This window comes from Camarhynchus parvulus, chromosome 3 (assembly GCF_901933205.1).
Source record: "Camarhynchus parvulus chromosome 3, STF_HiC, whole genome shotgun sequence".
In the NCBI taxonomy this organism is placed as follows: Eukaryota; Metazoa; Chordata; class Aves; order Passeriformes; family Thraupidae; genus Camarhynchus; species Camarhynchus parvulus.
In genome coordinates, this window is record NC_044573.1 from 13401053 (window position 1) to 13412341 (window position 11289).

The window sequence follows — 11289 nt, forward strand, 5'->3', positions numbered from 1 at the left end:
ACACAGGAAAACTTCTTCCTTCATGGAGCACAGCACAGCTTGGCAGCTGTGCAACTTCCTGAGCCTGCAGGAGTCACCAGCAGGAATTTAATCCTACACCACTTCACTGGCTTGCTCCACACCTTACATTACTCACTTGTTCCCTAGATTCTAAATTCCTCAGAAACATTTCATTAAAGGTTTCCTTAGCAGCAAGCATTCTTATTCCTTAGCTATCTATATTCATGACATTCTGACTGCCAGCAGCAGGAAATGCCCATAAACAATTCATCTTCTCATAGTTCAGATTTAGGCAAGTAAAAATCCTGAGCTTTTATCCTTGCCCAAGAAGTTAACTTCTCTAGGAACTGCTCCAGCTCAAGTGCTGTTGAACCATAGGACAGACTCCAGTTTTAAGACATTCCTACCTTCTCTTTGGAGATGGTGATCTGGACTTTGAGCGGCTGTTTAAAAACAAAGAAACAAACAGACAGACCAGTCAGTGTGGTTGGTACACCTGGGTGCTCTCAGTACCCACTTCTGACCATTTTAAACCAGAGCAATTTGATGTTCTTAAATGCATTGACACTGCTGGTATCAAGTGTACCCAGGTACTTTAAGCAAGAAGCTGCAGGTGAGAAGGAAAAATGCTGGAAGCCGGAGCCCTCAGGAAAAGAGCAACACACAGCTTCAAAGCTGCTGTAATCACAGTAACCAACCCTGCAGAGCAGGAGCAGTGAATCGAGCAGAGTTAGGGACAGGGAGAACTACAGACAGTTAAGAACAAACGTAGGAGAAAACATGCCCCAAATCTTGTCAAAAGTATTTTTGTGTAATAATGATTGTATAACATCTGTATGCAAAATCTTGGAAGAATTGCCTACTGTCCCACAAAAAATCAGGTGTTCAAAAAAACCCCATAATGTATGAAAAATGTTTTTGAAATCAGTTATGAAAGTAAAAAACCAACCCTGCAACTGAAATACCAGTCCAAACAGATTTTGAATCATGAAAGAAAAAACCAAAGAACCCCACAAAAAACCCCACCAACCAAAAAAAAACCGAGTGGTACTTGTATTTGAACGCTCACCTTTTAGCAGGTAAGCCAGATTTAGATCTACCATGAGACTCAGACCTACAACAGGAGAAAAATAAAGCTCAGCAAAGCAGCCAGTGGGCATGCAAACACACGGAGAGTTAGCTACACCAGCAACAGCAAATTCACCCCAGGCAGCAGCACCAACCACAGAGGGCAGGCTCTGGGGCTGCAGGCCTTCCCCAGGACCTTCCAGGGGAATCCTCAGCTCCTACTGCAGAGACCCCACTCATCAGAAGGCACGAGTGCAAGCACAGGAAGCTCCCCAGCAAAGCTTCAGCTGCCAGCTCCACAAAACACCAGACCAGACTCCCACACTTCCTTCCTACCTGCAAGTATCCCTTCTAGAAAGGGAAGAATGGTTTCAAGTATCATCTTAAAGTATTTTAACAGCACATTAAGAGCCAGGAATCAGCCACAAGTAAGTGTGTGCTGAAGAGCTGCTGCATTCTTCAGCTCAAGTTCCCAGTGCCAATTTTATTCAGCATAATATAGATTTTACACCAATACGAGGCTACTAATAAGTAAACTATTCCCAGTTTATCTCAGGAATTAAAATCTACTTCAACATTTAAACTTTCCTCCCACAATTATTATGTTACTTTATCAACTGAAATATTGTTACTTAAAAACATCTTCCTAGAGTGTCAGAATTCAAGCTATCACTGGACATCAGAATGCTCCGTTCAACACGCTTGGCCAAAAAACCAGAATACTTTTACTCTATTTCTGCTCAGAACTGTCTTTGAAGGGTGATCAAAATTCACCTCTACCTGGCCTATTAACTCACAGAAATACTACAAGGACACTGCCGGCACACGTTAAACAAAATGTTACGTGCCACTGCTCTGAAACGTTCCTGGTCACCCTCCCCAGCCACCGTCTGGCCCATTTCCCCCTCATAACAAGCAACTTCCTACTGGGTCACAGTTACTGAGGATGGGAATGCTCACAACCACCCAGAACTGGTACTCAGCAGCATGAGCATCTCTTCCACTGCTAAGGCAGCACAGCACACAAAACCATCCTCAATTTACTACATACCTAAGAATTAACTTTTTTTTTTTTTAAATTCTGTCCACAGACCTTAAATTGTACACCACTGCTTTTGTCTGTGAAAAGGCATAAATTATTAAGAGCAAATATTGCTCTGCTGGACAGCCTTCTAAGTGCTTCCAGACAAATTCCCCCAGGGAAGGAAAAAAAAAAAAAAAAAGAAACAACACACAACACACCACCACAACCAAACAACACACCAAATCCCTTACTGGCTTGAATCAAAATGAGTGTCTCACCTGCTTCGAGGCCATACAACAGACCGGGACCTGGAGCGTGACCTGGACCTAGATCTGGAAAAAAACAATGGAAGCTCTACTACCATATGCTTCATAGAGGTGAGACAGAAACCAGTTACTGTAAATGTCCCAGAAGACTGAGAACTTTGTTGAACTGTTGATTTTACAGAATTTTTATTATTAGAGAGCAGTAGCACCTTTGGTCAGTACTGCCAGGCAGGTAAAAGTGAGTCCCACTGTCTTAGCGGACTAAGCAATTACACCCTGTACACATGAAGCTGAATATGGAAACCTTAACCAGAGAGCAAGGCTGTAACTTTGGTACAATGTTAGTAAGCAAAAAATAACATCTCAGAAACAGCACTTCCAAAATGATACACTTTAATTTTAAACAAAGTATTCAGAGTAGCTCTTACACACCACAAAGCTTCCTACCAACACATGGACTGCAAAACAAACTTACAGATTACATTATAAATGCTATAAACATATATATATATAGATACCTAATATTTCAGCTCCACGTTATGTGCCCTTCAACAATGCTGTGGGTTCAACAGCAACCACATACCTTGACCTTCTTAGAGAACCAGAGCGGGACCTGCGGGGTGAGAAGGATCTGTATCTACGAGGAGACATCGACCGGGACCGGCGGTAGGAAGCTGACCTGGATCTGCAAAACAAAGCAAACACCAACCCATCACTGCAAGGCACTTTTCAAAACAAACACAGAAAAGGAAGGAGGGGCCCACAGAAGAAGGAGTGGGAATGAAAACACAGAAGGCAGAGCCCTACCTCCTACCACGGCTGCGGCTGCGTGACCGGGAATACCTTCTCCCTCGGGACCTCGAGCGGGATCTAGACCGGGACCTGGGTTTAGGTTAGAAAAAACAGGTATCAGCAGACTGCTGCAGCAACCCACACGTGTGAGGCCCTGCTGAAGTCAAAACTTTTTTCAGACAACTAAAAAGAGGATTTAAAAATAAATCAAAAAAACCAAAAACCAAACCAAACAAAACAACAAAAACACACCACTAGCATCTGTCAGTTGGAAAAATGTCTGGGCCTACTTGTCTTGAGCATTTTTACTACCTAGAAAAATGTTAAAAGCTGAATTACATTGCAGAATTACATTAGAATAGAAAACACTGTAATGCGTATTTAAAATAAACCTTGCAAGTTTGCAGGTCGACCCTCTTTGGCCCAAGGTCTAGCAGATCTAGACGATCTAGAAGTATCTATAGGCGAGCGCTGCATCTAGGTAGGTGTTCTCTTCAATCTAACGACGATCAAACTGACAGCCCAATGAGCCAGGGTGAGGCTTGATTGACGCAAGAAGATTTTTCTAGGTGGGAATGTGGTCAATCTGGTGTTCCTCTTTCTAAACCGGAGGGGGGCCCCAATTGAAAGCCAAATTTACTGTTACGGCGGTCACCGTCTCAAATTTTCTGCCCTTAAAGAATAAGGTGAAGCTACGTGTAGATGGCTCGAGGGGATCTGGCCTCTTATGCTGATCACCTCAAGGTCTAGGAGGATCTTAAGTGTCGGATTTGCAAGGCGCCTCAGCATGAAATCTTAAGGCTCGTGACATTCTGAATCAAGGCGACTGACTCAAACGAAGAAACCTGAAAGGTTTTGACCAGGTTGATTATTAAAATAGTAACATTTTATATGTATTAGCAAAAAAAAAAATTGTGATATACACCTGTTGACTTACGACAGTTAGAGTTAAAACTGGTGTAACATCGTGTTCTTTGCTAACAAGAACTACACAAAAGCGAGCTGGCGAAGCAACGCGGCCGCCCCGACCCCGCACCTACCTGCTCCTCCTTCGCCGGCTATAGCGGTGACAGTCATAGGCATAGTGGCCTTTCTCACCACACTCGTAGCATCTGTCGTTGGGGTCGAAGGGGCGCCGGGCTGGGGGCCGGTCGTAGCGGGAGCGGCGCGGCATCCCTGTGGATACTTCCACTCTGACCCTGGAGCCGCATATTATCCTGCAGGACACAGCAGATATTAACGAAAGTAATATTTTCTTCTGATGCGCTCAAACAACGAACATGAGAAATCCCTGATTGGTGTTACGTAGGGAGATCGAGGGCTGCGGCTCTCAAAGGAGTCCCAAACATGCACGTACTTCCCATCGAGGCCCAGCACAGCATCTTCAGCATCCCGGGGGTCTTCGAACTCCACGAAGGCGAACCCCGGCGGGTTCCTGGCGATCCACACGGTTCTCAGCGGTCCATAGTAGCTAAAGGCTCTCTCCAGCTCGCCTTTGCCGGCGCCCGTGCCCAGGTTGCCCACGTACACCTTGGTCTCTGAGGGGACAAGCGGCCGCCATGTCAGTGCCGCGCGCGCCGCCGGGCACGCGGCCGCCCCTCCCCCATTCCCTCCCCGCCGCCATCTTTGACACCGCGTCCATCTTAGAGCGTTCCCGCCGGGCCGCGCCCGCCCCTCACAGACCCCGCAGCCGCGGCGGCCGCCCCCGCCGTGTCCCGGCCCTTCGCCACCGTCCCTCTCAGTAGCCGCCTGAGGGAACGACCACCTTCTCCCACCGCCGGAGCGGCACTAACGCTGCCGCTCCCGCCACCTTTCCCCTCACCCCCCTGTCCACAGTGGAAGCCCCGACGCGATTGTGCGACGCCCCAGGGTCCCCGCCGTGCCTACCGTATCGCCCGTATCGCGACATCCTCCCGATGACAGCACGAGCCCGGGCAGACGCGACCCTTATATAGAGGAACGGCCGCTGCGCCTGCGCGCCGCGCGGGGGCGGGGCGGGCCGCGCCTCGGCGCGCGCGAGCCTCGCGAGAGGCGGTTCCGCGCGGCGGCCACGGCGGCCGGGCGGGCCTGAGGGGACGTGAGGGGGTACGGGCCGTCCTCGGCAGCCCCCAGTGAGAGCTCCTGTTCGGCTCTGAGGGGGCAGAGCAGTCGGGAGCCACTTGTTGCGTTTTGCACCCCTCATGCGTGACCCGTCATGCCTGCTGCCTATGCTGAGGGTGAAGGAGCTGACGCCGTGGTCCTTATTCCACGGCCAGGAGCGGTGCCTTCCTTGGAACAAGGCATCCCCAAGTTGCTCCAAATCTCTTGTGATGGTTCACACATCGGGTCCAGCCCATCCAGCCTTGGGAGTTCAGGCCCTGGTTTATCTCCTCGTATCTGACACGCAGCTGGAGCTGTTGTGTGCTGGCATCTCCCAACCTTTCCAGGGAGACACACACAGTAATGGATGTGCAGCAGACATTTTTTAAGAAGAAATCAACACACACCTGACAGATGAAAAGTAATTTTAGGTAAATCCCAGCACAAATGAGGAGAGCCTTTTAGGAGCAAGGGTTAGGCAGACTTTTCAGCTGCATTTGAGCACACCAATGTGCTTATCTCCTAATAAGGCAGAACAAATACACTGAGATAAATGAGAGCTCTAAATCCTCCTCACTGCATTCATAATCTCAGGAATAACCACGTAACGATTCCTGCATCATGTATTGGCATAAACTAGAAACAGAGCATTAAAAAAACACAAACTTACTGAATTGCAACACATTTTCCTTTTATAGAACACTGGTTTTCCAAGCACTGCTGATCTAAAATAACAAATATAGACAGGTAATGGTTTTAAAACCTGATATTTGCCTGCTAACCTTCCCTAATAATTCTACAAACCTGGACATACATTGTAGTTTATGTACTAAACTAGGAGAACAGTAATGGGAAAAACAACCAACCAACCACCCGGGAAAACAAAAGAAAACAGCTTTCTGAACATTTTTTTTTCTGAATATTTTTTAAGTTGGTTTGGGAAGTCCAGGTGTCATAATTCTCTTTCTTAAAAAAAAAAGGAAAGGATCTGGTAAGCAGTTCAAATAAACATGCCTTCAGCTCTAGATAATTAAACTGGTTTTGAAGGGAAAACAGTTTAAATGTATTATATATAATCTTTTACAATACTGTTACAAAAACCCTAAACTGACAAATTAGTTTAATACATCACCATTACCCAACAGTTTGCTTCTAATAAAAATAGCACAAGAAAAATGCTTGTGCTTTGAATTTATTCTTTATTATTCCTTCCTTTGCATACAAAAAAATCAAGACAAAAGTACCGAAAATGCAGCATTTCTGCAAATAGTGAATATTGACACCCAGGAGAGCTCCTGGAGTCCAAAGGAGCAGCCCTGGCTCAGTGCTGCTGTTGCAGGAAGCCCTGCAGCAGGCCCTGCACGCGGGCCAGGATGATCTCGTTGGTGCTGCTGCACTGCTCGGGGCCGTACGGGGGCTCGATGCTCAGCACCCCCGCCACGCTCAGCGTCCTGCCCAGCTCCCCCTGCTCGCCCACGGGGATGTGATTTGTCTCCAGCCACGTCTTCAAGGCGTTCTTCCTCCTCTCCAGCTCCTCTGCGCTGTAGGTTTGGCTTTCCTCAGGCGCGAGGATGCGAGCGAGGCGCTGCTCCATGTCACTGTCCCCTTCCTGCAGGATCTCCACCTCTTGGACAGCATGGCCCATGACAAATGAGATGGATCCTTTCTCGTTCTCTGGGAATGTTGCAAGGACAATGCTGTCAAGGAAAGAAGATTGTGTAAGTTCCTGTTCTTGACTGAAGACTGAGAAGCAGCCTCCAAGGTTTTGGAGATAAGAGCTCATTAGCATCAGCCTAACCCAGGTATTTAGGCAATACCCAGCACCCAGCATTTTCCTTTGAAAAGCATGCCACTATACCCTTAAAATACTAAAAATGTGGTGCTCTGCAGGGAATTGATGGTCTTGAATTTGAAACTACTCTAGACACTGTAAAGCAGAATATTAATGTACACTTTGCTTCAAAAAAATGAAGTCAAGTCTGGAAATCTAAATATTTTTGCGTCTCTTTCCCAACACTGCTGAAAAACCTAAAACATTTCAACATTCAGAAAGTGATACCTTCATACGTACAGCACCTTGAATGCTGAAGGCAGCTGACAACACCAGAACCTTTTAATGAAAAAACAGTCATATTTATTGATCATTGCCAAAATAATATTTTTATGACTGCTGCCAGTTCATGAAATGAAAATACAACAGAACACATGGCAGAAGGCTCAGGCTCACATTGTAGAAGCCTGGTGTTTTTCCAAGGGCACTTGCATTCCAGAAGTGCTAAAATGCAAGTAGGAAGGCAGCCGGTTATATTTCTAGGATCTCTCCCTCATATATCAACAAAGAGCATCAGAAACCATTTTCTTCCTCTTGTGGGAAGCAAAATTCCAGAACTTGATGCCAGCACTTCACTAGCCTATTACTGCCACCATTAGTGGAAATAATGACTTTTTTTTGGGGATGTGTCCAGTGAGATATGCCTTGATTTGGCCCTGGATCATCACCAGAATCACTCAGCTCCATGCACCTTCCTTACCAAAATGATAGGAAACCTCAGGAGATTATTGGAGCTACTTCAGAGCTGAAAAACCCAGTCTTCTGAAACACATCAGAAGCTGAATGTTTTAATTTTCAGCCTCCAGCCTGTGTTCATGTGGGACAAGCTCACATCCAGTAAGGTATGAAAGAGCTCTGGCAGCAAGGAGACAAATTTCTGCCCATTCCCTGGTGCATTTTGCCTTTCAAACACTGTTTTCAAGTTACTCACTTGGGATACCAGATATGTGTGGCACCACTTTCTGTCCAGTGTGCCTGATTTTCCCTGCTTGCTCTCCAAAGAAGCCTCGACACCTTCCTGGGTGTCTGGCTGGAGTGGGAAGCCAGGCATCAATGCAAGAACTCTGGACAAAGGCTAAGGATTTCAACACCTAAAGCACTGAAAACACTCCAGCACTCCAAGTAGGGTTTGGTATATTACCAAAAGCAATCTTTAACACATTGTTAAAGATTGTTGAGAGGTAATAGTATAGCTTAATATGTAAGTTTTAAATTAGAGTAAGTCACTTGAAATTATAATACTGTGTGATTTAATATGCTGTTCACTTAGTTTTACTTGCTTAGCACGAGTAGCTGGGTTTGCTGAAGCCTTGGCTGCAAGCTCTGAACTTTCACCTTGAACACATGCATTCAGCTGGTAGAGAGCTGATTTTTGAGCAACTCTCCTAGAAGCTGGCACAGTGCTGAGTTTTGAATTTACAGTGAGAATAACATTCCTAGCACGCTGATATTTTAGTTGTTGCTAAGCAGTGCTTATTCTAAATCAAGGGCTTTTTAGTTTCCCATGCTCAGCCAGAGATGAGGTGCGCAGGAAGTACAAACCAGAAGATAAGGAGGCTGCAGCCATCAGCAGAAACTGCAACTTAACAAGATAACAACACACCATTTTTGCTCCAAATAAGTTTGTTTCAGCCCTGGAATCTTTTCTCCTCCTAAAAATCTTGTTTTTCATAAAAGCTTTGGTACTTACGTGGCAGAAACTGGGTCAACTGTTAAAACCCATCCTTCATATTCATGTTTCTCAACTGCAACAACTTTCACCAATTTGTTCAGATACGTTTCCCAGTCTAGAGGGCTTTTTCTCTGCCAGTCATTCATATTTCCTACATCCAGCACCTAGAAAACAACCAGATCAGTCAGCAGATGCAATCAATTTTTTTGGTTTGCTCTTTGTGAAAAACGGCAATCACTTGTTTTTAAAATTTTAAAAGTTTAACAGTAATAAAATTGTTATAAAAGTAGCAATATAATTAGAGTAATAATAATTTGGACAATTTGGATTAGGGCAATATGAGACAACAGAAACAAAGAGTTATGGATGTCCGGGTACCTCTTTCTGGGCAGCACAAGCCCGAAAAATGACACCCGTTAACAGAGGATTAACCCTTAAAAACAACAGCCTGTTGCATATTCATACATCTCATACATGATGCATAAATTCCATTCAAACAAAGAATTCTCTCTGGTCATTGTCAACTTCTTCCTCTTAATCCTACCAGCGTCTTCATAGATGAGCAAAGCAGGAAGAAGTTAATTTCTTCTGATAATGGGGTAATAAATTCTCTTTCTCTGAAAGATTTAGGTGTCCTGTGGTTGCTATCTCGGTGTGACTCCTTTCTTTAGAAAAAAAGTATCCTACATAGCATAGTTTCTATTTTAATCTTATGCTATAACCTAAAGCTATATTTAACAGGCTACTTAAGAAAATTAATACAGCATAACTTTCTAACATAACACATATTCATTTTCATATTTGCGAAAAACCAATTATAAAATACGCATTTTTCACACTCTTCACGTCAGGACTGGGTTTGCCTCCATGTAAAGATTTGTCTTTTAAAAAAAAGGCAATTTTTGCTTTTTTTTACAAGCAGACATTCACACAAGTGGTTTGTAAAAAGCTGCACTTCTGTAATTCCCCGTGGAGCCCGCTTGTTTCTAAAGGCACACAGCAAAGCCTCAAGCCCCACTGTTCTGGTAACCTTAAGCTTTCCCGTTGCATCCAACACTCCAACTACTGCTCTGCTTTGTTACAAAACCTTGGAGGTAAAAGTTCAGCGCCTTTGTTTTGTGCACTGGCGCCCGAGCCCTTCCGCCGCCTTGGATAAGCGCTATCCTACCCTCTCCTCCTCATCCCCTGCGCTGAAGCATCAGCAAGTGCTGTTCCACCCTTTTCCCCCCGTGCAGCATTCCCAGCCCAGCCTTCCCCCCGAGCGGGGCCGCAGAGCGATGGGTGCAGCGCGGCTCGGGGAGCACAAAGGCCTGGAGGCCGCTTTGTTCCCCGGGAATGCCTTCCCGGCAGGAAGAGCCTGCACAGCCCAGCTGAGCGGGGGCAGGAGCCCCGCTCCCCATCCCGCTTTCCCGCTCACCGGCCCCAGTTCCCGTTCGCGTTCCCGCCGAGGGCTCCGGGGATCTGCCCCGGGCGGCACCGCCGCTTCCTGGCGCCGCCGCCGCCGCCTTCCCCCGGCCCGGGTTTGCACCAAATGCTCCCGTGCGGGGTTTTACAGCTGCGGGGGGGCACACAAATGACACAGAGGCTCGCACGCATCAGACCAAGTCGCAGAACAAGGAGTCTTGGGGCGTGTGGCACTTAAATGCCGCTGCCTTCTGCCCCTCTGAAGCTGGATTTGCTCCTGGGATGCTCCTGCTGGCGCGGTGAGACTGCAGCTTGCACATGACAGGCCGTGCCTCGACTCTGTGTGTGTTAATAGGGGTAGATGCACGCTCTGTACATCTGCTACATAAAAATAAGGTATTTTTGCTGCCTGGTTGTTGAGTTGCTTTAACAAGCTTTGCCGTGCCGCTGTGAAAGTGGGGAGCTTGATTGCAACACCCACCCCCACCCCACACCTGCTCTATTTCACCAGCACTCAGGCAGAGCTTCGGGTGGATGAACCAAACAAGTCATTGACGCCGTGATTTGTTAGGAATTTGTGAACGCAAACATGCAATGGTTTGGTGAGTGCTAACACAGAAAATATAAAGGGTATAAAATGAGACAGTCATATTTTGGAGGCTTAAAGGAGCTATTTCCTTTTTTTTTCCCCTTTCTTTTTGGGGGTCTCAATTCAGCCTCTCCAGTACTACACAGATTGTGTATGAATGGCTTGTGCCACTGCATTCAGCTAGTGCGTTTTTTCAGTCACAGCTCGTTCATCAGAAAGCAGGGAGAGCAAATCCAATAGTTCTCACTCTAAGAAAAAGCACTGGCCTGCACTCCAGCGGCGGCTACGCACCAGCTGATGGGGATATCGCCTCCAATACTGGATGCGTCGAAGGATTGCTCCCACTCAGGAGATGCCAAGACAGAAAGGCCCCGCTGCCTTTACTTCCATCGGGCAGATGATCACCTACAGCGGCAGAACGGGCAGTCCACCTTCCCAGGGAAATGCTCTCCTGCTCCCACTCACTCCTCCAATTCCTATTTCAGGCCCCGAGTACCATTCAGAAGCCCGCCCCTGGCGCATGCGCGCCTCCGCGCGGCGCGGGGGAGGCGGGGGAGCAGGCCA

General features: G+C 46.7%; 2 protein-coding genes across 6 annotated transcripts in view; both read right to left on the reverse strand.

Annotated features, from left to right (window-relative positions):
- The window catches only part of LOC115901983 (serine/arginine-rich splicing factor 7-like), a 6352-nt gene extending 1208 nt beyond the window's left edge, over positions 1 to 5144 (reverse strand). The window contains exons 1-8 of one of the 2 annotated variants that reach the window (XM_030945109.1): positions 5038 to 5144; positions 4508 to 4688; positions 4191 to 4367; positions 3166 to 3240; positions 2942 to 3043; positions 2371 to 2424; positions 1070 to 1114; positions 408 to 443 (exon numbers count right to left, since the gene is read on the reverse strand). In XM_030945109.1, the coding sequence (XP_030800969.1) occupies positions 408 to 443; positions 1070 to 1114; positions 2371 to 2424; positions 2942 to 3043; positions 3166 to 3240; positions 4191 to 4367; positions 4508 to 4688; positions 5038 to 5059 (692 nt within the window). In that variant the 5' untranslated portion in view covers positions 5060 to 5144. The remainder of the gene's footprint in view (positions 1 to 407; positions 444 to 1069; positions 1115 to 2370; positions 2425 to 2941; positions 3044 to 3165; positions 3241 to 4190; positions 4368 to 4507; positions 4689 to 5037) is intronic. The other variant, XM_030945110.1, reaches the window with a different exon arrangement.
- Positions 5145 to 5751: 607 nt separating this feature from the next.
- On the reverse strand, positions 5752 to 11212 carry GEMIN6 (gem nuclear organelle associated protein 6). Of its 4 annotated transcripts, none has more exons than XM_030945466.1 (3): positions 10992 to 11083; positions 8751 to 8896; positions 5752 to 6926 (listed from the first exon to the last, which is right to left on the reverse strand). In XM_030945466.1, the coding sequence occupies exons 2-3, from the start codon at positions 8876 to 8878 to the stop codon at positions 6551 to 6553; spliced, it is 504 nt and encodes a 167-aa protein (XP_030801326.1). In that variant the 5' UTR covers positions 8879 to 8896; positions 10992 to 11083; the 3' UTR covers positions 5752 to 6550. The 4 variants fall into 4 exon arrangements, with proteins under 4 accessions (XP_030801326.1, XP_030801325.1, XP_030801324.1 ...); XM_030945465.1 differs by lacking the exon at positions 10992 to 11083 and adding an exon at positions 9901 to 10033; XM_030945464.1 differs by lacking the exon at positions 10992 to 11083 and adding an exon at positions 10150 to 10541 and having other exon boundaries at positions 5755 to 6926.
- Between the last annotated feature and the right edge of the window lie 77 nt (positions 11213 to 11289).